At 41.4% G+C, this 25,809-nt stretch overlaps 3 protein-coding genes and 1 long non-coding RNA gene across 4 annotated transcripts in view; 3 read left to right on the forward strand and 1 right to left on the reverse strand.

The window, feature by feature from the left end:
- LOC135107540 (uncharacterized) overlaps positions 1-4,057 on the forward strand; it is a 19,393-nt gene extending 15,336 nt beyond the window's left edge. Inside the window, exons 20-22 of the mRNA XM_064017520.1 lie at positions 1,108-1,369; positions 3,490-3,548; positions 3,979-4,057. Coding sequence (XP_063873590.1) covers positions 1,108-1,368 — 261 coding nt within the window. The 3' untranslated portion in view covers position 1,369; positions 3,490-3,548; positions 3,979-4,057. The remainder of the gene's footprint in view (positions 1-1,107; positions 1,370-3,489; positions 3,549-3,978) is intronic.
- Positions 4,058-5,348: 1,291 nt separating this feature from the next.
- LOC135107541 (uncharacterized) lies at positions 5,349-10,997 on the forward strand. Its single transcript, XM_064017521.1, has 9 exons — positions 5,349-5,812; positions 6,002-6,179; positions 6,609-6,804; positions 7,216-7,326; positions 7,947-8,122; positions 8,289-8,431; positions 9,051-9,265; positions 9,951-10,178; positions 10,423-10,997. Exons 2-9 carry the CDS (start codon positions 6,039-6,041, stop codon positions 10,485-10,487), a joined length of 1,275 nt encoding a protein of 424 aa, XP_063873591.1. The 5' UTR covers positions 5,349-5,812; positions 6,002-6,038; the 3' UTR covers positions 10,488-10,997.
- Positions 10,101-25,809, reverse strand: part of LOC135107546 (uncharacterized) — a 114,956-nt gene continuing 99,247 nt past the window's right edge. Inside the window, exons 3-4 of the long non-coding RNA XR_010271819.1 lie at positions 24,254-24,336; positions 10,101-10,239 (exon numbers count right to left, since the gene is read on the reverse strand). This is a non-coding gene — a long non-coding RNA (uncharacterized LOC135107546). The remainder of the gene's footprint in view (positions 10,240-24,253; positions 24,337-25,809) is intronic.
- LOC135107545 (tachykinin-like peptides receptor 86C) overlaps positions 20,810-25,809 on the forward strand; it is a 154,100-nt gene continuing 149,100 nt past the window's right edge. The window contains 1 exon segment of the mRNA XM_064017531.1: positions 20,810-22,237. Coding sequence (XP_063873601.1) covers positions 21,688-22,237 — 550 coding nt within the window. The 5' untranslated portion in view covers positions 20,810-21,687.

Raw genomic sequence — 25,809 nt, forward strand, 5'->3', positions numbered from 1 at the left:
GCAATGACTTAAATTGCTCTCATGCCCACGCTCTTCAATTCTCCGAATTTTCTACCATCTGGCTACGACTACAGAGTCACTCTCAAACCAAATTTATCTGTGGTGTATACCTCTCACCTAACTCCTCTGACTATGAAAATTCTTTGACTACTTAAATTCCAAAGTGGAACACATTCTGACTCTCTTCCCTTTTGCAGAGATCTCTACTTATAGAGACTTGAATGTTCACCACCAGCTTTGGGTTTCCTCTCCCTTCACTGACCATCCTGATGAACTAACCTTTAACTTTGCTATCCTCCACGACCTAGAACAACTGGTGCAACACCCTACTCGTATTTCTGACCGTCTTGGAGAAACACCCAACATTCTTGATCTTTTCCTAACCTTTAATCCTGCTTATGCTGTCACCCACTCATACCGCTATTTTAGATAGGGTGGAATCAAAAACTTTTCGTCTTATAAACTCCTGTCTTCTAAGTGACTGTCTTCAGCCTCTTTCTCATCGCTGTAATGTTACATTTCTTGCTATCTTCCGCCGCTATTTTCACGCTAACTGCTCTTCTGATCTTGTTAACTGCATGCCTCCCCTCCTCCCTCGGCCTCGCTGCACATGACTTTTTTCTTTCTCTCATCACTATTCTGTCCACCTCTTTAATACAAGAGTTAACAAGTATTCTCGGTCATTCAGCCCTTTCTCTGGTAAACTCTGGAACTTCTGCCTACTTTTGTATTTCCTCCTTCCTACGACTTGGGCTCTTTCAAGAGGGAGGTTTTAAGACACATCCTTTGTTTTTTTTACCATTCTATCTGACATCTGTATGGGAACTGGCAATAAGTAGGCCTTTTTTCTGTTCATATTTTTTGTTGTCCTTGGCCAGTGGTCCCCTTACATAAAAAAAAAAAGTATGAAAGAGTGAAGATACTGGTTAAAGATAGCATTAATAAGTGAGTGAGAGTATTCAATGAGGGATGAGTGGATGCTAGAGGATGAGAGAAGAGGTGATGGAATGAATGTTAAGGTGGTGAGGAGTAGTTGATTGGACCGAGACGGTGGCGAGGATGATAAGTGAAGATAACAACTACATTCTTTCTCTCTATTTTCGCCAGTTTACTCTGCGGATCGGGGTGATGTTCATACCCAGTAGCGGTGATACGGCCACCCTTTCGCTGGTGATACAGGAGGGTGGCAGCGACCTTGCCCCCGTCACATTTCAGCTTACCAAGCTGAGTGAGGCGTTCAGTGGTGAGGCTAACGAGACAGGGATGCAGCTGGAGCCACTCATTGATGTGGACACGGTCACGCCCCGGGATGCAGTTTTGGACTGGTGTGAACCTTACGGTGCCCAGAGACATCACCTTCACTGCTGAGGTGCGAAAGGCCTGTATGTAGTGTAGTGCGTGGTGTGCTGAACAGCCTTCATGTAAAGACAGGAAGGTGATACCCTCATTCTTTTCTTGCCAAATGATGTCCCCTTATTCTATCCTCATGACTTGATAGAAGTATTTAAATATGCTATAGAGTTCAACAAGAAATATTTGTTTAATAAGACGTCTGGTGATACTGTTGGTCTCTTATATGATACAATAATGCACAAAAGTATGAATATTGATACCGAGAGGTACAGGAGGGCAGCCAGATGGCATGGTCGCCCACGTCTCATTCATTCAAGGCAGGCGTGGATTGCAATTGGGCAACTCATCTGAGTTACCAGACCACAAGAGAGCTCCATTCTTTACAAAGCCGACTCTCAAAGTGTAAGAAATGGTAATAGATACGGTAAATGACAGTACATGATACAAAGGCATAACAAGAAATGGAGAGGGAGTATCGTCAAGTAGAGATAATATGCAGTATTTGCAGGGCTATCAAATTATCGCTGGCTGGGGAAAGGGATTAATAACTTGTGAGCTGTGGTGTAGATGGCACTTCAAGAAACGGATGGTATAGGATATTAGGGAGACTAAAAATAGATCTATCCACATAGCACAAAACACACAAAATATGCCTGAGTAAGAAGGAGAGCGAAACAAGAAAGCAAACACACACTCAATAGTAAGACGCACTAATGAAACATTATAGTACTCTATAGGTATGAAGGGTAATGCTTCCCTCACTACCAGGAGGCAGCCCTGCGCTGCTATATTTTGCCAACTATCTCAACAAATAAAGGGAATAAATATCGGCTTCTTTTGATCAGGGATCAAGTTCATACGCATAAGTTGGTCATAAACAAGACAAAATCAGAATTTGGGAAAGAGTTAGGCAAACATAGTTTGATAAAAAGGGTTGTAAAAAGAATGTAACAAACTTAGCAAGTGCACAGTTGGATAGTTGTAAGAGGAAGCTGGATACATTTATGGATTTTGATGACAAATGGTAAGTTTCAAGAACCAACCAGTGAAGGTCAACTGGCCTATTGTAGTCTCTGTTTTCCCTGTCCTTATGTTCAGTTCCCGCATCACTAGCACAAGCCTGTGAACGCATGTCTTTGCACTAATGAAAGACTTAAGTCACTAGATGGCACTAAGATATCATGTATACACAGAAAGTGTGGAAATTTCCATTTGTATCACTTTGTATCATTTGTATCCATCTGTGACTCTAACTCACCCCCGGCCATCAGCACTCCCTGATGGCTCTGACCTCAGCTAAGTTATCAGTTATAATTATATTTAGCGATGCTTTCCGTGATGATGTGTTAGCCGGGAGACACTTGGGTGAGTTACACATCATCACAGAAAACATCGCTAAATATAATTATAAATAAGTGATAACTTAGCTGTGATTAGAGCCATCAGAGAGTGCTGACGGCCGGGGGTGAGTTGGAGTCACTGGTGTTCCAAAGCCAGTGACTGGTTGTGTTTTCGTAGCTAAGACAGCTTCCTTTCGATTATCCAGTGGTTCCGAGTTTCTAGGTTCTTCTTAACTTAGCAAATTTAAATACAAGCAGTCGGTAGAGTGGCGAGAATACGTCTTAAAAGGATGACTGCTGGTGAAGCAGGCAGACTCGCAGCCTCGTGGGTTTCCAGCTCGCCACGTCAGAAACGAAAGCTAAACACGTTTCGCACACTTATACCTTTTTTTTTTTTTATTCAGTAACTAATACTTAATTTGTACTAGATTAATGTTAATTACTCTTTAATATAACTTTACAATTTATAAACAAATCACAACACAAATCAATAATACATTGATATTATGCGTGATACAAGTGGGAATTTCCAAAGAAAGTAATTAATGAAATATTAAGCTCACGTTTTAAGTTTGTCCTATTCTTCATTTTGTAGTAATAATTCATTGCCATAAGAAAGACTATCATCTATCTGTAGCAATGATAAAAAATGTTTTCAGCTGCAGAATTGATTCTTTCTAGTGCATGTGCATAAGAGTTAATTCCATTACATCCCAAAAATGCTACCTCTATTGATTATCCGTGTCTGTGACCCTCCTCGCCTGAAACTGATATGCTTCAAAATGTTCATTCACAGTTCGCAGTCGTGACGCCAACTGATGCAGGGAGAGCAATCGCCACAGTGCACGACTTCAGGTGAGATACACTCATACTTTGCGGTAAAATGGTCATGATGATTTCACTTTTCATTCTTTCTCTAAGCAAAGGATTTCAGTTCCTTTACCTCATCCTTGACTAAGTTGTCATCAAAAGCTCTCTTTATGAAATTAACTCATTTAGTACTGCAGATAATTACAAGGATTAAAAAAAAATAATAATCCGCTGTTAGTCACAATAGAGCATATAAAGATATAATTGTAATGGATGAATAACTAGAAATGATTATTCTTGATAACGAAAAGTAAAAGTCCTAAAAGTAAAATTATCTGATAACCCAGAATGTGTACAATGAAACTGACGCCGTCGTACTGAAAGTGGTAATTTTGAATTTAAATTTCTTCTCTATTTTCTTATTTTCTGTGTCAGTCAGAGCAGCATTCCTCAGCCAACTATTAACATGCTCCAGGATGCCAGAAGAGAGTGTGGGCAAGAACATCGGGTGCATCCTATCGGACCAATCGTTGTACTCACGCGTCTTAAGCCAGAACGCCTCGAACGCCCCGCCCATAATACACCAGTCTCAGACGGACACAATGACTGTCAACCTCATTGCCATCACCAATACAGGTACCATTTCCATTACTTCGGGTCTGACGTGGCAGTTCCACTAACTAAGGTTACGCAAACATGGTAACACTGCTACTGACTGATTCTCTCGTTCGCTGACTGGCATAAATACCCATTTCTTTTTTTTTTTTTTCAGACGTACGTTAAAATGACTTTGTGCTCCAATGAAAATCCTCCGTTATTTGAAGTTACTGGATTAATTGTACATGTATTATCGTGTACCTTGGTAAGTTTTGGTAGGAATATGAAGTCATTTTGCCGCACGTCTAAAAAGCAAACGTGAATATTTGGGCCAGTCATCGGACAAGAGCATTGGCAGTGTTACTATATTGCTAGAATCATAAAAAAAGCAGAGTATAGGTGAAGGAAAAAGACGTCCAACAGAGAATTGCAAGTATTACAAAGGATTAGAAAGAGAAATATATTTAAAATGGTACACTGATTACAGCATAAGGGATAGGGCAATACAATGGGAGGAGAAATAAAAGTAATACATGGATAATCCAAAATGTTTCTATGTCTTATTTCGACAACTTTCTACACGCTCAAGGAAAGTTACTGTAGTTTTCAAGGGCATTTTCATTCACGATTTTTTAATATTAGTTTAACAAAGGTTCTGCATCGCCAATGGAGAAAAACTTCCACGAGAAAGCAATCAGTCATCTTTGTGGTCTTTGAAAATAGTCTGTTGAAGAATATGAGCCAATATACAAAGGTAAGGAGGAATGAGAATTATCAATAATTGGAACATCCAGGGAGAGACGAATGTAAAGACAATCGTGTCCTCCGCAGGTATAACACACCTGCATAACTTGCAACAGCCTGAGGACGATCAAGTGCACCTAGAGGCTTTCATCATGATAGCAGACCACCCTAACGTGCTCAATGGAGACACTATAACTGTCCACTTCTCTTTCAAGGTAATTTTACCAGCGTTACTACTTGTTTCGTCATTCCACGTTCTCCTTGTCGTTTCACTCAACCTTCTCGCTCCCCTGCCTCTCCTGTCTCCAGTATTTATTTATTTATTTATTATTTTTTTTTCAGCATTTCGTGAATCTTCCATCAACATCCTTTATATGTACCCCAGTCTGTTCCAGACCACTTAAATCTGAACCTTGTCTTTTCATAGAGAGAGAGAGAGAGAGAGAGAGAGAGAGAGAGAGAGAGAGAGAGAGAGAGAGAGAGAGAGAGAGAGAGAGAGAGAGAGTCTAAAATCCATCACGGCTTGTTCACATCAGCGTGATGGATCAGTTTCTATAGACCTATTTCCAGACAATAACATTTATGAAGAAGAGACCGGCCGAGGATTACAGAGACAAGGTTAGAAATACCTACTCGTACCTACTCAATGGCGACTCTAAAAAACAGAATACGAAAAGCCTCGAATACCAAAAAATATGACATGATAGATGATTGATACATGATTAGTGACTAGTTGGAAATGCATTCGCCTCACTGATGCTTGCCGGCGAGAGTAATTGGTGTGGATGTAGTCACTGTACTGATGTAATAATAAAAACATATCTGGTTTGCGTTCTGTTTTGACAGACTGGGAACACGATTTATGTCGTTCCAAAGAACTTCATCCTGAACAAGCCACTGTCGCAAGTCACGGTGCTCATCTCGGAGGTGCTGCTCACCGACAACACCACCACCGTCTTCAATCAAGGGTAACACAGCGAGACTCCTGGTGATGCTGGCGATGCACCACGCAGAATACTATTACTGATGTTGTGATGCATAACTTCTTTTTTATCCGAATTTTATTAGTGGGAAATGGTAATCTCTCTCTCTCTCTCTCTCTCTCTCTCTCTCTCTCTCTCTCTCTCTCTCTCTCTCTCTCTCTCTCTCTCTCTCAGTGAAACCATACCCCTCACCATCCGCACACGCCATTTCATGAACGAGTCCACGCAGGAGGTGAACGCCGCCTGCGCGCGGATCATCATGCCTCAGTACCTCAAGTACGTGGACGGTGCCAACAATTTGATCGCGAATATAACCGGTACCGTCACCGTCTTGGGCCACTTGGACTACTGTGTGAGTGACAGACTGCTTGTTCACTTACAGTGCTGAATATTTCACACAAACAGCATGCTTACAGTAATGTCTTCATGATAATCTTGCTCTTTTTCCACCTCTTCCTTGGTTCGCTTACAAGTCTAACATATTCTCTAGTAAGACCCACAGAAGTAAGTTCTGTTCACTACGGTGTGGAATGGTGTCATAAAGGTACTTTTCTGAATAATTCCTCATAAGAAATAGACGGGGCGCTCTTTCACTGATCCTTTTAACTAGTAATAAATCGCAAACAAGTTGCTACTTTCGATCTTCTTGTCTACAACCTCTTCCTTCAGTTGCACCGTTCAAACAACGATAAACACTTGAACTGAAGCGAACGATATCATGTCTAGTTAGAAGAATAACTTAAAAAGACTCACAGCTAACCAAAATCTTTCCTCCATTCAGTTTGACTTTCTCTTGTTCACCGACATCCTTGAAGCGAACTTGACGATCACAGTCGATCCTGACGGGGAAATGCCACCTGGTCTTGGACAAGTGAAGGCGACGACGCTTCTCAGAGTTGTGGGCAACACTGCTACCGATGCCACTATCAAGTACTTTGGGAAGACCGCCCATGTTGTGTACGAAGTGAACGTCCCGGGTACGCCATGAGCTAGGAGGAGAGAGGGAAGGGAGAGACGAAAGGAAGCAGGGATACTTCTGGGAAAGAGATGAAGGGGAAAAAATAAGGATGAAAGGAGGATATGGAGTTATAAGAACATGGAAGTTGAGTTAAGGGGAAAAAGAGATTGTGTAAGAGAGATAAATAGATAGCTAGGTAGATAGATAGATAGATAGATAGATAGATAGATAGAGAGAGAGAGAGAGAGAGAGAGAGAGAGAGAGAGAGAGAGAGAGAGAGAGAGAGAGAGAGAGAGACAGAGAGAGAATCAGTCTCTGCGTAAGGCTGTCTTTTGTCAAGTGCTTGTTTATAAATGCCAATTACAGTCTACTATTCAGGATGCAGACAAATACTTCTTGGTGCTTCCCTCATCACCTGTCCTGCTCGCAGACGTCAGTGACCCGCTGGGCTTGGGAGGCTTGATGGCCTGTCAATTTACTGCCTCGGCTTCCTTGGATGGGAGCACCCTGCCTGAGATGGCTATGCCCGGATCTGGTGGAGGTGTGTGTGTGTGTGTGTGTGTGTGTGTGTGTGTGTGTGTGTGTGTGTGTGTGTGTGTGTGTGTGTGTGTGTGTGTGTGTGTGTGTGTCACTATTGCTTACTTTGTAGTAAAAAATCACAATAAATTTTTTTTAATATTCTCTATTTATAATAAAGGGAAGATGGAATTATACCAGACCGTTGCTGCTTCTGCTTCATCTGTTTTGTTCTACTACTGCTGCTACTTATACTACTACTACTACTACTACTACTACTACTACTATTACTGCTACTACTACTACTACTACTACTACTACTACTACTACTACTACTACTACTACTACTACTTATATTACTTATACTATTACTACCACTAAAAATACTACCACTATTACTACTGCTGCTACTACTACTACTACTACTAGTATTACTACTACTACTACAATTATAATAATAATAATAATAATAATAATTAGTAGTAGTAGTAGTAGTAGTATTAGTAGTAGTAGCAGTAGTAGTAGTAGTAGTACAACTACTAGTACTTCTTGTTCTTTTATTGCCACTGCTGATGCTAATACCACCAAACCCTCTTAAAAGTCACATGCTCTAGTCCCAATACTTCTCCCCACTCCCCCCATCAGGCTGGAGTCCCCCGGTAACAGTGGGGGCGTCCTGGAAACACTACATCACCATCGATTTTCTCAAACCGGCACGGGTAACGCGCATCGACTTCGAGGAGGTCACAGGCAAACTCAGCATCAAAACCTTCCGCCTTCAGTACTCTCAGTCGGGCATCGTATTCTCTGGAGATTGCCAGGTATACAGACATTCTTTCGGTGATGAAGTGAGAAACCATCCGCTGCTAAATATTTAAATTTTTATGCTACTGAGACCTGTACTAGTGGTCTTTCATATCTGAATTAAGCTGATGGCCTGATTTCTGACTACTTCTTTTAAAATGGCCATCTGGTCTTTCCGTATAGCGGGATGCCAGCAGCCAGGTGGTTCTTCCGGCAGAGTGCATTTTCGAAGCGCGCTTCTTCCGTATCTTGGTGGAAACAGTCAGCGATGGACTGGGACAGGGAGGAACCGTGGTCGGGGCGGAGACAGGGATCCTTGGCGTAAGGTGAGTGGGTTAAGATAGGGTGATTTGCAAGATATGCGGTGGGACGCGGAGACTGTACACTGGTTTAATAAAGATGTACGTGCGTAGTACAATGGTGCTTCAAGTGTGTGTGCTGAGGAGGAGTCTAAGTTGGGTGCTGATGTGGACGAGTGCGTGGTGGTGGATAGTAATGTGATGGTACAGTGTTATTAAATGTGGTTATGTGGCTAGTAAGGTGTGTGTGTGTGTGTGTGTGTGTGTGTGTGTGTGTGTGTGTGTGTGTGTGTGTGTGTGTGTGTGTGTGTGTGTGTGTGTGTGTGTGTGTGTGTGTGTGTGTGTGTGTGTGTGTGTGTGTGTGTGTGTGTGTGTGTGTGTTGTTTTCTCTTCGTGACTGTCAACTCACTATCAGAGGTCAACCCTTTGTTCGTGCAGTCTCTGTTTCTAATTCATGTATTCAGTGCTTTTGCTTGGGTAAATGAATAACTTCACATAACTAACTTTAGAGGATTGTATTTTTTTTTACTTCACATTTATTTTTCCTTTTATTTTCCTTGTGAACTTTCACTAAAATATCTTCTCTGTCAACTATATTCAGTCATTTCATTCGTTGTTTAATCTTATCATATTAATTCTTCATAAGGTTCGTGGAATGGTATGGTGCGTACAAGGATGGGGATTCCGCCTCCTGCGCCACCAACTTCCAGACGCGCCTTTCAGATAAGCCAGAGCAGTGGAGGAACGTCGCTTATGACACTGCTAACAAGGTGTTTTACATTTGTGACATCAGCGTGAAGCGTGAGGTGAAGGACCCCAAGATGGTGTGTCTCTCCTCTCCGGACGGGGACACGTGGAACGGTAAAGCCACGGCTCCACCAGGAAACATTGTTTGGAGGCGATGCTTGCAAACATTTGGGAAGCATTTGAGAGACATGTTAGAAACAATGTTTCCTGTTCAGACCTTCCCAGTAGTAGTGACAATTCATTCATCCATTTATCTACTCACCCATCCTTCCATTCATCCATCCATTTACTCATCCATCCATCCGTTCATCTATCCACCCATCCACTCATCTGTCCACCCTTCTATTCACTCATCCGTCCATCCATCCATCCACCTACCCACTCATCCGTCCATCCATCCACCTACCCACTCATCCGTCCATCCATCCACCTACCCACTCATCCGTCCATCCATCCAGCTACCCACTCATCCATCCGTCCATCCATCCATCCACCTACCCACTCATCCGTCCATCCATCCACCTACCCACTCATCCGTCCATCCATCCAGCTACCCACTCATCCGTCCATGAAACAGCTTCTCAAATATTTACAAACTTTTTGCAAACAACAACTTGCAAACATATGGGAAACACTGATTGCAAACCACGTTTCCTGGTGTGGAGAGGGCTTAAGGGACACACACACACACACACACACACACACACACACACACACACACACACGGATAAATAAAGATATATACACATATACAAATATACAACCAGATAGATATTAATGGGCATGATTCTTCGTACAGTTCTGCCGTCGTATGTCACGCGACTGGTGGGCTTCTACGAATCCTACGGGGGGATGTGTGCTGCGAGCAAGGCGGATAGCGCCGTGGTGTGCAGCAGGGACGGCAAGCGATGGAACATCATGCCGAACGTCGACCATGCTGACATCTTGGCCAATGCGGTGCCTCCGACGGCCGTGCCTGGCTTGCCTGAAAGCGAACTTCAGGCCACTAATTTCGAAACTTGGTCAGGTGAGCCTGGAAAGCTGGCTGTGGGATGGAGCACCACTCTCCGTGCTGTCCATGACTCATACTGTAATAAAAAACAGGTGTGCGAGCATTGTTTAATTCAGCTCCACTTCTGGAAAACGTATGCTCTTCATTCTCTTTTTGATTTTGTGTGTTAAGGGTACATCGTTCTTTAAAAATCTGAGGTCAATGGTACAATGATCGACCACTCTCTTAACTTTTCCCTTTCTCTCCTCTCTTTCACCAGTTGACTTTACGGGAGTGTCTAAGGACGGGACTCTCCGTGCCAGGTGGGCCAACTGTTGCAGCTAAGTGGCCAAGCGCATCACCACCCCAGCGCCAGACACAATACCGTCGCTCACAGATGGTTCCGAGCACCACAACAAGAAATTTTATATGTAATAATATATACATGTATATCCTTTGTTTAACCACATCCCCTTTACACACCAATACGCCTTCAGTATATTCGAATTTCAGTAATAAGTATGAATGTTTCGGCGGCAAAGTTAGTTGAAGCCGGATAATTGTCAACTGTTCTAGGCTGAGAGGAATTTCGCCACCGAGATTTTGTACAATTGCCTTCCTTCTAGTTACATCTCCCATTCCGCCCCTGCGTCCTCTCCCCATTACGTCCTCGTCACCTCCACCTGGCTTCGCTACTCCACCAGACGATGCAGCGTGTGAAGCTAAGTACTGTTGTTGTTGTTCAGGTGATGCTAACAATCGTGCTGCTGTAGTTTTAACGATGAGGCGTCGCGAGGAAGACTGGATTGAGTATAGCTTTGTTGTAGTTGCCCAAATATAATTCAAGGAATTTTTTATATTGTTTGTCCCAACCTGCAGAGATTATCTTGAATAATACTTCATCTCTCTCTCTCTCTCTCTCTCTCTCTCTCTCTCTCTCTCTCTCTCTCTCTCTCTCTCTCTCTCTCTCTCTCTCTCTCTCTCTCTCTCTCTCTCTCCACCATCAAAAAAGACGCGCCACCACACACACACACACACACACACACACACACACACACACACACACCTAATAACAACACAAACAAAAAAAAGTGAATAAAAAAAACATCATACAGAAGATTCAATGACGTGTGTATGTGTATGAGAGAGAGAGAGAGAGAGAGAGAGAGAGAGAGAGAGAGAGAGAGAGAGAGAGAGAGAGAGAGAGAGAGAGAGAGAATATAAGCGGGCGGTAAATCCAATAACCTTGCATAAAACTTGGTCTAATTTAATAAATCCTTACCAGGTTTTATGTTAGGCAATAAACTATTTTTTCAAGAGTGGAATGTGGCGGTAAAGGGAAACATGAGATTTTCGAGCAGTTTTCAGTTTCCTCTTACCAGCATGATCCCTATTCTTAAACGTTTCTGCGCTTCAACTCAATTTTAACATGTTGTAGCGGGAGTTATTAAGATCTGTAGAAGCATTTGCATGATTCGGTGATACGTACCATTAGGTGCAAAATGGCAGAATTAAATCAACTATCAATTGATAAGTGTAACAGACCGTCAGCTAGAGGAAAGTTTTGAGTTGTAATCTGCTCTTGGTGGGTAGCAACGCTCGTTCATTGCTTATCAAAGGCGTTTTCCTGCTATTGTAAAGTGTAAAGAAGGTTTTGAGAGAGAGAGAGAGAGAGAGAGAGAGAGAGAGAGAGAGAGAGAGAGAGAGAGAGAGAGAGAGAGGTTGGGGGGCACTGCGAATGAAATGTCAAGGAAGAGAGTCTGGGTGAGGGAGAAACAAAAGGCAAGAATACAAAGCCAGAAAGATTAAATGTTAAGTAAAGTTTAGAAGAGGATGCTGGAAGTTACAGCGAAAGGCTCGGATACAAGAATATATCAACCAAGGACTCAAAACTAAATGGAATAAAGAATATTCACCGTGGCCTGGCTCACATATAAAATATTCCAATTAAATCACCACCAACACACACGCCCCTGTTGCCTAGTGTAGTGATAGTCAACTTGTGTACATGGTGTACCACAGGGTGCATGAATTTACTTTTTTTTTTTTATATGTGAGGAGTGTGTGCTATCTATGAGTTTCGAGAAAATCGCTCTCGTGCGCGATCGTTTATATCAAGGACAATCAACGTCTGTAAAAAAAAAAAAAAAAAAAAAAAAAAAACTAAAACAAGCAGATGCAGTAACAATGAATGGTTACTAACGTAAAAAAGAAAAAAAAAAGGAAAAGAAAAACAGACAATGGAAAACGGTGATAAGATAGACCACAACACTAATAGCTTGCTAACATTTTCGTGCTCCTACAGAGTCTGCCAACACACACACACACACGCACACACACCTTTCCAAACGAAGTCACATCGAAACACAACATTCTAAACTAAACACTGTTATTAATTCTTGACATATTATTGGTAAGAGATAATTTTTGAGTAGCGTTAGTCTACCAGTATTTGTGTTGTCAGTCTGCCTTGATGACGGGTTACATTAACAGTCTTGATTCTTCTTACATCCACTCATTCTAACATCTCCCACCTACACACAGACACACACACACACACATACACACACACACACACACATACACACACACACACACACAGACAGTCTCTCATTTCACTGGCTGTGTTCGTAAAAGCTTACTGTTTTCCGAATCCGAACGACAATAATACGAAACAAGAAAATATTACTACCCTCCTTCCATACAACGGCGCAATACATAATGTTGGCCCAGGCTTCGCTCCCTCTCCGCTCCCTTTCCCGGAACGAATAAGTAAAAAAGAAAAAAAAAAATGAGTTGGGTTGCAATTTTTATTGTTTTTCTTTCACTTATTCTCTCATGGGGACGGCTGGTCATCGATCCGCAAAAAGGAAGCGAGTCATTAAAACGAGCGAAATTCAGAGAAGCAATTAGCTTTCTGGGCCATTACCGCTCTAATTATCCTTGAAAATAGGAAACAAACCAGCCCATTATCACAATCTCAAGACTATAAGTGTGGGTGCGTGTTTTTTTTTTACCCGTATTCTTGATTCGAAAGAGTGAAAGCCTAACACACAAAAAGAAATATTAGAATTTTTTTTCGTTTCATTATCATTTTTCGATATTTGACCCAGGAACTGAGTCATTTTGAGTTGCTTTCCTATTACACTGTGTAACAAAATTTCAGTTTTGTCTTGTGCTTGGCCCCAAACCATATTTTCCTGTTATTTCCATCCTCCCCCCAAAAAAAGAGAGAAAACGTTATTTTGATCCTGAACTTTGGCTTTGTGGTTAGAACAATCACTACATTTTTGTCTTATTTCATTATAGTATGGGTTACTATTGGTTTTCATGTCAGATAAAGACCTTTGCAAAATCTCAATTGCTTGTCTAATTGCTTCTGAAATGTTGCAAATAATTTAAAACAGTGAAAGAAAGAATATAAAGTTTCTAAAATGTTTTAAATCTTAATAAGATCATTCTTGAACTGACCAGACCTTGCAAGAAACTTTTCATGTTTAGAAGAATTTGCTTACATTTCAGAAATCTCAAATCTTCCAGAATGTTCTACCAGACACTTTTAGAACATTCTATTCAATATAAACATTCCCAGAATATCCTAGAACTTTCTAGAATACAATAGAAATATGAAGAAATATCAAGAATTTTCTAGAATCTACAAGAATTTTCTGGAATGATTCAGAATATTCTAAAGTAGGTTCAAGAATATTCTATAAAGATTGAGAACATTCTGGAACACATTCTAGAAAGATAAAGAATATTCTAGAGTACTGCTTGACAATATAAAAGTAGGGGCTCGCAGACTAACAAACAGTTCTACTTTGGCTGCTTGAGAAGACACATCAGGAGAGATGAAATGGCATCAAGAGGTTCCAATCATTCTTCATATGCATTCTGCTGTGGTCAATTCATCAAGACATGAATGAGCAAAGAAGCTATCAGTGATAACATCTGGAAAAAATGATGAAATTTAGCTATTTTGGAGCAAAAAATAATTCTAAAAGCCACAAAAGCAAATTCTGACAGGAATAATGGGCATTTTATATTGTTTTGTAATGAAAAGAGTTGGAAAATAATACTTGCTTATCAAAGACAAAAATCAAGTTACATAGTGAATTATCTGTTGTTTCTGGCATACCCCGAGACAGATAGCGATAAACAGAAAGACTGGCAGACATACAAACAAAGAGACATAAGTAGATAGATAGATAGATAGATAGATAGATAGACATAGATAGATATATAGATAGATCGATAAATAGGTAGATGGACATAAAGGTAGATAGACTGACATACAGACAGGGAGACAGACAGATAGGCATGCAGAAAGACAAACAGATAGACACAAAGACAGGCAGGTAGGTAGGTAGGTAGGCAGAGAGAGAGAGAGAGAGAGAGAGAGAGAGAGAGAGAGAGAGAGAGAGAGAGAGAGAGAATTTCTTGTATGCACCACATCTCTCTCTCTCTCTCTCTCTCTCTCTCTCTCTCTCTCTCTCTCTCTCTCTCTCTCTCTCCCTACCTCGGTTCGCGGAACTTCACCATCATGCTATTGCTTCGCTCCTTACGTCCCACTGCTCCATCCTTCCACTGCACTCCACCGTTCCCCCGCTCCCTGATTCCCTCCACTCCTTCGTTCCACTGTTCCCTGATTCCCTCCATTGCACTTCCCGTTCCCCAGCTCCCTGATTCCCTCCACTCCCTCGTTCCACTGCTTCCTGATTCCCTCCACTCCCTCGTTCCACCGCTTCCTGATTCCTTCCACTCCATTTTAACATCGCTCCCGCTCCTCCACCGTTTCGCTCTACCATTTCTTCACCTCACCTTCCCTTTGTTGAGAGTTAAGTTGCGGGAAAGCCCAAAAGAGTGTGACACCTGCGGGGACAGCGAATCAAAAAGCAATTTCTAGACTTCTCGGCAACACGACTGAAGACAGAATTATCCTTCTCTAAGACACCACAGCGGAATGGTACTGTGTACCCTTCCAACTCGCATGTTTTATTTAAGTCATTTATTTATTTGCAAAAATGTTCCAAGGTTTCCTGTCCTTGCCAAATACTGAGTGACAGAATATTCTTGGCAATATTTACCACACAATGGCAACACAAAGCTAGCTGTTCATGTTCTCCTTGATTTCCCGTTGAAGTAAATCATAATTATTCATTAACAAGCTGTCCCGCGGGTCACAATCTCGGCGAATGGCACAGGAACGTCAAGAATGAAAGGGTAGGTTGATTAAGTATGCATAGACGGCCAATGATGTTTAATGTAAGATGCTGCAAAACAAATATACGACAGAGGGAGGGCAGGGAAGGTGGACAGAATGTATATATTCTGTCCTCGCCTCTGCAGGGTCTATTTCATCCTTATATTCAGCTATCTTTCAACCAAGTCTTTAGCCATTTTGTTGTGGACGGTATGTTATGTCCTCTTATACGTGGTTGTCCGCCCGCGAATTGCACATTCTCAGAACCCAATGTTTACGAACAAAACCGTGTTAATAAATATATCTGTCCGCTGCTGTCCACAACAACAAGGCTGAAGACTTGGTTAAAACATTATCCGAGTATAGGGATGAAATAAACTCTATAAAATGTTCACAACAGTCTGGCTTTTGTTTGTGAATAAAGAGCGGACAAGGAGACGTACAAGGAGACATCTACAAACACGACACAGATGCAGGCAGTAATGCGGTCTGCGGTGACTCAATGCACAGCCTACCTGGCAGGACCATTCACATTCCAGGGGAGTCGCCTATCACTCTGCTCTCTTCGCTAATTCAAACCTATCGCAAGACTGGAAACGCGCTGCATATCGTCCTGCACCATCATACAATAAAATCCACTAAATTCTGAAGTCTTTTTATGTTTATATTTCTCCTATCTCCTGGGTACTCTAAACCCTTAACGTAATTACACATAAGTACATAAGTAATTTTGTCTCGGAGCATAACTCATTATATCTATAAACTTTTATTTTCTTAGATACAAGACGCCTTTTAACCAAAACGTCTGGGAAAGACAAGCCGCTGACGTGGGACTTACCTCATTCTCTATTTCGTGAATTTCAAAATTTATTACTCACAACTAAGCTTGACAATACTGCAACTAAACTCTGAAACCCTCAACCTGATTCTGTTCTTCCATCTTTTCCAACATACGAAAAAAAAAAAATAATAATAATAATAAATAAATAATACTAAGAGTGTTAAAATTCACATGAACTCTCAGTGTCTTCCATGTTACCTGCCAGTAATATTTCAAAGCCCAAATTAACTATTTACCGATTTACTATAAAAATACTTTACCAGACCAAAGACTTTCAGATGAACAACAAAAATTGCCTTCTTAGAAAAGAGAGGAAGGGAATGTGAAACGTCGATTTAGTTTTCAAGTTACTACTTCCACTGTGTTGTAAGACAGAATAGCAAACAGCTCCAGAAATAGCATCTAAAAGGGTAAACGCAGAAATAAACTAGCGAGCTGGTGCGCTGGTACAGGGCAGAAAGACATTAAAAATGACATGAGTGTGAGAGGCAGAACTTAAACAGAGGTGTTTCAAGGAGAAGACAAAATCAAATGAAAAGAAGAAGAAAAAACAAAAAAGTATGCGCGTAGCTTTATGGTACAGAAAGGGAGTGATGAGAAGCGCTACCTTTGACACGTGGGGTGCATTTCCATTTGTACACACGAGATGCATTCTTAATTTGTATACGGACAGACAAAGCCTCTGAATGTACACACACACACACACACACACACACACACACACACACACACACACACACACACACACACACACACACACACACACAGCATGTAGGGACAAAAACGTATAGCCCATCGCCATTAGGGAAAGATGAATAACTGTGACCAGTTAGTTAGTTAATAGGTGTAAGAAGATGTACTGGGGGCACTGAATCCCACAAAGTATTCGCTGATAATCTGAGAATTAGATAAGTCGACCTTAAGTTAACATTCTGTAGTATCTTAATGGCCTGTAGTCCTTATTGGTCTGTTCTCTCGTCAGCGTGATTTCAAAGACCAGGGAGAAGATTAGTCACGCTAGCATGGGTGTTTTTTTTTTTTCTAATTACGATGCATAATTCTATTTAAACTCTCACTACAATCATGAAAATACCCTTGGAAACTCAAAATAACTTCCACTACAGCCAATTAAATGTAAGAGATTGACGAAATATTTACGAATGCGGTTAAATGTGTGAATGTCGTCGGCAGAATATGTATGTAAAAGCGACAGTAAAGATTTATTAACCCAAGAGAGGATGTGGAAAATTTTATTTCCAATGGGGTTATCAGTTATAAGGGAAAACACTGTACGAAAGAAAACAACATTTGTGCCTTATTTAGGAAACGAATGCTTATCTTACAAAAGAGCAACAAGAGATTATCAAGGAGAGAACAAATAAGAAAAGACATTGAACCTTCAAGGACACGAAGATAAAAATCGTGTGTAGGAAACTCGCAGGTATAGACTGTCTGTCACAAGCTCCGAGAATGTAAGACTCGAACACATGCTTCATCCACAGCCCCCCATAAAGGAAGATGAACGAAAAAAAAAAGTTTTGAGCACATGCCGGCAATCATGAAAGTCACGATTTCAAAAGTGCTCTGGAATTATCATCAAAGATCTGAGTTCCCTGAAGGAGTACACTGAATTAATAAACACTAAAACATATGAGAAACGTAGCACGTGCCAGTAAATTTCCAGCAGTATTCGCAACATTGACAGCATGACATAAGTCGATTAGAGATTAAGCAAATTTTAAGAGTCCGGCAATAAACGGCCAGCTGACAGAGATGAGTGGCGAAGGTTGGGGAGTCTCTTGTCTGCGGTGAAATCAAAGAGACTGATAATGATGAAACAAGTAGAGGAAAAGTATCCTGCATAACATTAATGACAATTAGATATTCAAGCTACTAACGAGTATGTGTGAGCGAGCCAGCATTTTCGAACGTTTTAGTCTAATCTCGGCTACAGTCAAGAGCATCTGGAGGGAGTCACTCAGATTCTCAAGTGTTTTCATGATCGTAACAATGCACGTATATAACAGCCTTTGAAAATAGTTCATATGAAACAGTAAAACGCTTTAAATACGTAGTCTTTCGGCAGTGTTCTGACCCACACGTGTCACTGCTATGGCTCGCTGGCAGCATCACTTTATTGCTCCCGTTTGTCTACTAAGGGTTACACAGGTTGGAGGGAAGACGCAGTGGCGAGGCGAGGCAGCCCGCGACTATGGTATACTTTAATCCTTTCACCACTGGATATTTCCCCTCCTCATAATCATCTTAAACTTTTTCAGCGTATTTTTCTACTAGTCTCTTATGTAGTTCTGTAGACCAAGTTAAACTCACGCACGCTCTTTTTCTGTGTGGCCATGCAAACCATATTTATACTGCCCGCTCTGAATGTTAACAAAGGACGACGATAAGAGTGAGAGCGTTAAGGAATAAAAAGTAGAATGGGGAAATATAGATGAAAAATAATGTTGATAACGGGTCTATTTGAACTGGCGCAGGAAACAACTCTTGCCCTTTAACTTTTAATAATAGTATGCCATTTCCTATTTCAATGGGAGGTAAGAGTTGAGGGACGAGAGGCGAGGCGGGAGCCGGAGTGTGGGAGCAACAATGAATGAGGCAGGAGATGGGAAGCACTCGTAGAAGTTCGGGAGGGAAGGAGGAGGAGGGGAGGAGGAGGAGGAAGAGGAGGAGGAGGAGGAGGAGGAGGAGGAGTGCGATTCATTGAGGAAATGTGGCCTTACAGGAATAGATAATGACGCTGTTATCTATGTTTTTATTTATTTATTTATTTATTTTTTTGCAAAGATCTATACTGTTTGTCTATGGATTCGCGAACACCAGAATGACTTGTTTTCCCACGCCAAGGTCGGCAGAGTGCAATGGTCGCCAGTTACACGCAGCGGCGATACACACAGGGGACAAAAGCCAATGCACACTTGAATCAGCGAGGAATTGTTCCTTCTATAACTATTCATAGCTGTTCGTAATTATTCATAAGCATTCAGGACCAATCCCACCACTTTGTTACTGAGACAGGTGTAATTTTTGTGGCTGGAAAGTGCCATACAAGAGAGAGAGAGAGAGAGAGAGAGAGAGAGAGAGAGAGAGAGAGAGAGAGAGAGAGAGAGAGAATATGTGGAGCGAACCTATCAGTCTCTAAGCCTCTCAGGGAGCAGCAATGGACCAAAATCTCTCAAAGGAAAGTCGTAAGGTGCATCTCCCTCCCGCGTCGCCCACACGGAACACTGATCCACGGGGCTGAGGAGTAAGGGGAAAGGCAAGGGGAGAGAAGTAACAAGTGCATTCATCTCGACGACGATGGAGGGAATACGTATTCTGCGAATATTCTGAAATACCCATTCTCATCCAGTGTTCCAGTGCATCAACTCTGTATCGAATCATGTATATTTTTGTCTCTCTATATGTCTGTTCCTTTGTTTGTTTTTGTATCTCTCTCTCTCTCTCTCTCTCTCTCTCTCTCTCTCTCTCTCTCTCTCTCTCTCTCTCTCTCTCTCTCTCTCTCTCTCTCTCTCTCTCTCTCTCTCCAAGCTCAAGGAAAAACACTTCCTTTACATCAGTATTGCAATGCACGAGTCACCACGCGACAAACTATTCTGTCTGTCTTCAGTCACTTCCTGCTACCTAGTGTCACTTTTGGTGCGACACGACAGCAAAATAACTTTATTGTATTAAGTACAAAGACATCGGATATCAAACCTTTTATCGTCAACGGACCAAAATGTTGAATACTTTACCAACTTTTATCACCAATACAAACATTGTCTAATTCAAAAGCTAATAGTTATATCGAATACCTCTTAAGCAATAATGTTGACTGATAAACTATTTTCCGTCACAAGTGTTTCAATGTTAAATGTTTTATCGTGCAATAGTTGTGTGTCTTAGTAGATTTTGTATATTTATATATTAATGAACACAACGTAAGGATATGCGCAACAGGTATGATATCCTGTTTTACGTCGCTATTACTTCGCTATTATTATTATAATTTAGTAACACTGACTTAAACGTTTTATTAATTTATTTATTCATTTATTTTAAAGCAAGTATTTTGAATTAAATGCTTTCTTGGTCTCTACTTTATACTGTTTCATCTTACGTTCCTTGTATGAGCAACAAAATTACTCTTATCCTTTGTTAACTAAAATTTATTTATTTTTTTAAATTTCTACTGTAGTTAATTTATCTTATGTTCCTTATATATATATATATATATATATATATATATATATATATATATATATATATATATATATATATATATATATATATATATATATATATATATATATATATATATATATACCATGAGTTTACTCTAATATTTTATTATGTATCTCTTATGTACGTATGCTCTCATGCTTTTTTTTTTATCGTGCCTGAGTGTTTATAGCTTGCACTCTTAAGAATTATTTGTAAGCTAATGTTTATAATGTATTCGTAATAGCCACTATCGTATGGAAATCTCTCTCTCTCTCTCTCTCTCTCTCTCTCTCTCTCTCTCTCTCTCTCTCTCTCTCTCTCTCTCTCTCTCTCTCTCTCTCTCTCTTTCGTACTGTATTTTCCTTCTTTCGATACTTCCATTCAACACCTCCAATTAAGGTTTTATCTTCCTTTCCTCCTTACTGGTAGAGACGTTAGCGGTTCGCATCCCGGCAGGCAGGAAGCGGCGGGAATTCATGTGAGTAAGGCAGCGACACACTCGAGGATGGAATTAATCGATATCAACTCAGACGAAATTCTCTTTAAAATCATGCACGTAACTTGTCCCACTATTCCGACACTCCTGGCTCTCCAGTTTCCCTCCCTCCCTGTTGGTAGGTCAGCTGGGCCAACAGCAGGCAGTTGCTCCTCAGACAGCGCAGGGGGAAGACGTACTCGTAGCGGCGCTCTCCCGGTGTGCCAGTCACGTCATCAGACTTCGGACCGCTCTTCTCCGCTTAACTGGAGAATTTTGCCTCGATAACGCAATTGCATATCGTAGATTTGAGTTGAGAGGCTTTACGCTTTTCTCGCCTACTAACACCTGCCGAAGTTTAGTCGAAACAGATGGATTCAGGATAGTTATCACTCCCTCCAACCTTGCAAAATGTCGCACTTACTTGTACTTGACATATTTAACTAAAACAACTCCTGTGCCTTTCCACACCACCACGCGTCTCACGGCTCATCCTTCGCTTTACACCGACCCGAGTCACACGCCTCGAGGCTCATGGCTGCGACATCAACGTGTGGGAAGCAGGTGGTCTGTGCCTCGTGTTCTGCTAGCACACGATGCCAGCCTGGGCAGTCGAGGCTACACTTCAAGCCTCTGTTGTGTGTGGGCGCCCCGTGAGATGTACAGAGATTTTGTGAAGTGAAGCGGCGGCGGCGGCGGCGGCGGTGGTGGTGGTGGTGGTGCTGGTCGTGGTGGTGGTGCTGGTCGTGGTGGTGGTGGTGGTGGTGGGACTTAATTTTTCCTTGGGAGTTCCGTCGTCTCCATGACCCCTCCGGAAAGTGAGGGTGGTCTGCTGGAGAAGAACCTGGCCCAGGCGGATGTGACTAGTGCCCCCAATGGGGCACCCTCACCCTATACCAGGGAGGAGGAGGAAGATGGGGTGGTATTTGACAGTCAATCAGAGGTGTACACCACGTTGTTCGGCTGCTTAGTGTCCGAGTCTTCACGATTCAACCTTAGTTTGGATGAGGGTTTTTGGGAGCCCTATTTGTATGCCAAGTTTCAGAGCCAAGCCGGGAACGCTTCCGGGAAAGAGTGGGAGCGGCTGTCTGGACACCCAAATGGAACAGTGTTCGTACAGGACTCCGCAGAGTACTTGGGCCCCGGAACAACCTACTATTACGGCCAAGGCGAGGCACCCGAGGACCTGGTGAACGGCATTCTAGATCAATGCCTCTCTCTCACGTCTATTCTCACGACGCCGCGTCCTTACCTGCTAGTATGGTGGCAACAATTCCTGTGGACGCTCGTGTTCGGCGTGATGATGACCATGGCAGTGGGAGGCAATATCCTCGTCATTTGGATCATCTGTGGTGAGTAGCAAAACTGTGGCGCCCACGTGAGGCGGGATGGGTTAGGATGGAATGGCCACGTCAGTAAGAGCAGGCTGGGAAGGGCTGGGGCGGGATGTGATAAAGGAGGCCGGGGAGAGGGAAAGACAGGGAGAGAGGGAGGCGAATTTGAGGCCTAAATACTACAAGCTTGTATCGAGAGTGTTGTGCACGGTCCCCTCGTCGATGCCTCATATAACTCACATTCAATACATTCTAAAACACTGTACAGCTCCTCAGGTCAGGCGTGGGAGTGTTCAGAGAGAGCGGATTATATACTTCCGAAGGGTGTGATTCAGGTATAACATAGAGTAACACAGCAATATCACACAACATGGACATTTATATCATACGAAATTATACAATATACGACATATATGCAATATTAACTACATACATCGTCACCTGTTGGGAATGACACACACACACACACACACACACACACACACACACACACACACACACACACACACACAATTATTTTTGGGTTCATGAAGTTAAAAGTCACAGTAAATTCAACATCATTGTTTAAGTTGAAAGTAGAATTATTAAGCATAACCATTTATCATTACTCGGTAAAAGTTTAATTATACAAAAACAGACGTAGCGTTCAACCTTGCCTGCTTCAAAATAAATTTTTTGTTTCGTGTTATGTCAATATATATATATATATATATATATATATATATATATATATATATATATATATATATATATATATATATATATATATATATATATATATATATATATATATATATATATATATATACACACATGCAAATTTCACGAATTTCAGCAACTAGTCAAAAATTATTTTATCAATTATTCATATGTCATAAAGAGTAAATATGTATTACCATCAGGTTATACTTGCTAATATGTACATTAAATCATTCTGCTCTGCATACATACATTATTGCCAATGTTAAACCTGATGTAATAACATTATACTAGTAAAGACTATCTGTTGGTTCGACAGGCCGTGCCATTTCTGTTAATTATTATTGTATTAATTACACACACACACACACACACACACACACACGTAGTTTGTGGTCTCAGCCCTATCCAAAGATCGGTCATTATGAGCTCTGCCAGCTCTTTCCGTAGGGTAATTAACAGCTGGCTGGGTGACCAGCAGATGACCGCAGGTGAATCACACACACACACACACACACACACATAAGCATGCCTGTCTGGTGTCACGCGAAATAGTAAAACTCTTATTGTTGTTGCTGCTCTTTCTGCTTCTGCTACTGCTGCTATTATTACCATTAGTACTACTACTACTACTACTACTACTACTACTACTACTACTACAGCTGCTGCTGCTGCTACTACTGCTACTCTTTGACAACAAGAACAACAACGATATAAGAATAATAGAATGGAAGGAAGGTAACAATCGATAAAAAGAACGAAACCTTCTCAGGTGGGAAGACAGTGTTGTGGCAGCGTGCGGTAACCGAAGCCAGATCATGACTCGTGACCAACATCTTCGCCAACTAGCGCTGCCCACGTTAGGTCGCGTACTCTCCACTACAGTCTGGTCAGCGTGCAATGCGTGGTCGGCTATGCTTCGGATGTCTTTCATTACCCCTGTCTTTATCATAAGTCTCGTCTTCCATGATTAATACACCAGGATATTGGAGGAAAGAAAAGCAAACACAACAAACAGCTAATAGTAAAAACTTGTTACCAATCACGATCCAATAAATACTCGAGAATCAGTAGAGGGATAAACTTCCCTTCCCTTCAGCAAGTGACACACGGTCGCTCTAAAGGTCCACCATAGGGGATGTCAGTTGCCTTTCCCCTGGCGCGCTATTCTCTGATGTTACGAGTACTTGGAAAGGCGGAGAGGCAGTCAACCAAAATGTAACGCCACGGACTCACAGCGTTCTCAGAACCACTTCACAGAACGGCTCCATCATACTGGCAAGTTAAGAGACACTACAGCCTGGTTTACATGCATGCTTTGTTCTAATTACTCACCCAATAAAATCTCCTCAGATGGAAGTCAGGCTTGAGCACTACAGCTTGACACTTTGCATCAGGTTTCCCGGGCTGGTTCACTTCTGAGAAACAAAAGATGTGAAAATAAAATAACACACTTAACGCACTCACAAACTCGCCATACCTTATATTTTTTCACTTATTTTTTTTAAAAGAAAACTGCTATTCGTTAACAAGGCATTAATGAGACTCGTGATAACAACCTTCACTTTGATAACAACCAACAAACTCGTCTTGAGATGTGCGTAGACTTTTCACTTCAGAAACCCAATCCTTTTGGACCATGGTATTCGTTTCAGTATATTTCACGTGACATCAGAGAATTTCATCAAGTTATGGATAATACTTTTCGCACTCAAGAGGTTTAAATTAATTCAGTTATTCATTCACCACAATTACATGTTATGTACTCTATTATGACTAACTGTTGATGATTTCAAGACGTTTGGAATTTGTGTCTGGTACTAAATGAGTTAAGCAAAACTTTCTCATTATCAACAAGGCTCTACTGGGGCTCGCGGTCTATGCAATCCATACTAGGGGGATAGCTCCATTGTCTCGCAAGGGGTACTGGCCACGGATGGAGTTTATTTGCATACAGACAGGTGTTTATGCAAGTTGTGCAGGTAGCGGCACTCAGTATTGACTCTCAGGCATATATTCTATATATATGGCCTAACAGCCTCACTTCCCCTCTTATTCCGAATGTCTTCCCCAAAATGTTTATTTAGCGAGAACTAAACAATGTGAAAGAGGAACTGAGGACAAAGGATTTACTGACAAGAACAATGTTTTCGATTCCAGTTACAATGTGACGAACTGAAAACAAGTGTGAAGTGTATTTTGTTAGTACTGTCGAAACAACACGCTGTATAGACGTAGTGAATGCATGTTATTAGCAGTATTGTTTCTGAGTCGATATAGCCCTTAAATGAAAGAAAGAGCGACTTTTGTAAAATTATCCCCTTATTCATTCACTATCCTTTTATTTAATGTTTGTGTGGCTGGACTTGTCGAGCACGCGGTAGTGAAAGGAAAGGGAGGGGAATCCACTTAAAGAGCAGTCTCGGCACTGACTTTAATTTTTCGGACTCATGAGCGTGTAGCAAGTTGTTCTACTCACTGCACTGAGCATCGAGGCAGTATTCTTTAGCAAATGTGTCCCTAAATCTTATTATTTAGCGTATTTGACTGTTAGAATGCTGTAAATAAATATTGATCTTCGAACATTTCCGTCATGCTTTTTACTATTTTTATTTTTTGACGATCCGAAAAAGCGACAACATATAATCACATTATTGCAGCAGGGATAATATCAGTTATTCTCACTTCTAGTCTGTCTACTTTATTAATGTAAGAATTCATCAGTATCGCCACTTTCAGCTAATTTACTGGTAGATACCGGAAATCTCCTCCTGTTTCTGCTTTTTCCCCTCCTTCCCACGACTTGAACTATTTCAACGGAGGAGTAGCCCTACAACTAAACTTGCCGACTCTCGAAATATCCTCCTATAATTATCTTTTGGAAGCAGCAT

This window comes from Scylla paramamosain, chromosome 15 (assembly GCF_035594125.1).
Source record: "Scylla paramamosain isolate STU-SP2022 chromosome 15, ASM3559412v1, whole genome shotgun sequence".
In the NCBI taxonomy this organism is placed as follows: domain Eukaryota; kingdom Metazoa; phylum Arthropoda; class Malacostraca; order Decapoda; family Portunidae; genus Scylla; species Scylla paramamosain.

Bases quoted from the DNA above. Each gene is read 5' to 3' on its own strand.
- LOC135107541 (XM_064017521.1), top strand. From the start codon at position 6,039: ATGAACGAGTCCACGCAGGAGGTGAACGCCGCCTGCGCGCGGATCATC. The intron at 6,180-6,608 runs GTGAGTGACAGA...TCCTCCATTCAG, and splicing joins TGGGCCACTTGGACTACTGT to TTTGACTTTCTCTTGTTCAC. The intron at 9,266-9,950 runs GTAAAGCCACGG...TTCTTCGTACAG, and splicing joins GGACGGGGACACGTGGAACG to TTCTGCCGTCGTATGTCACG.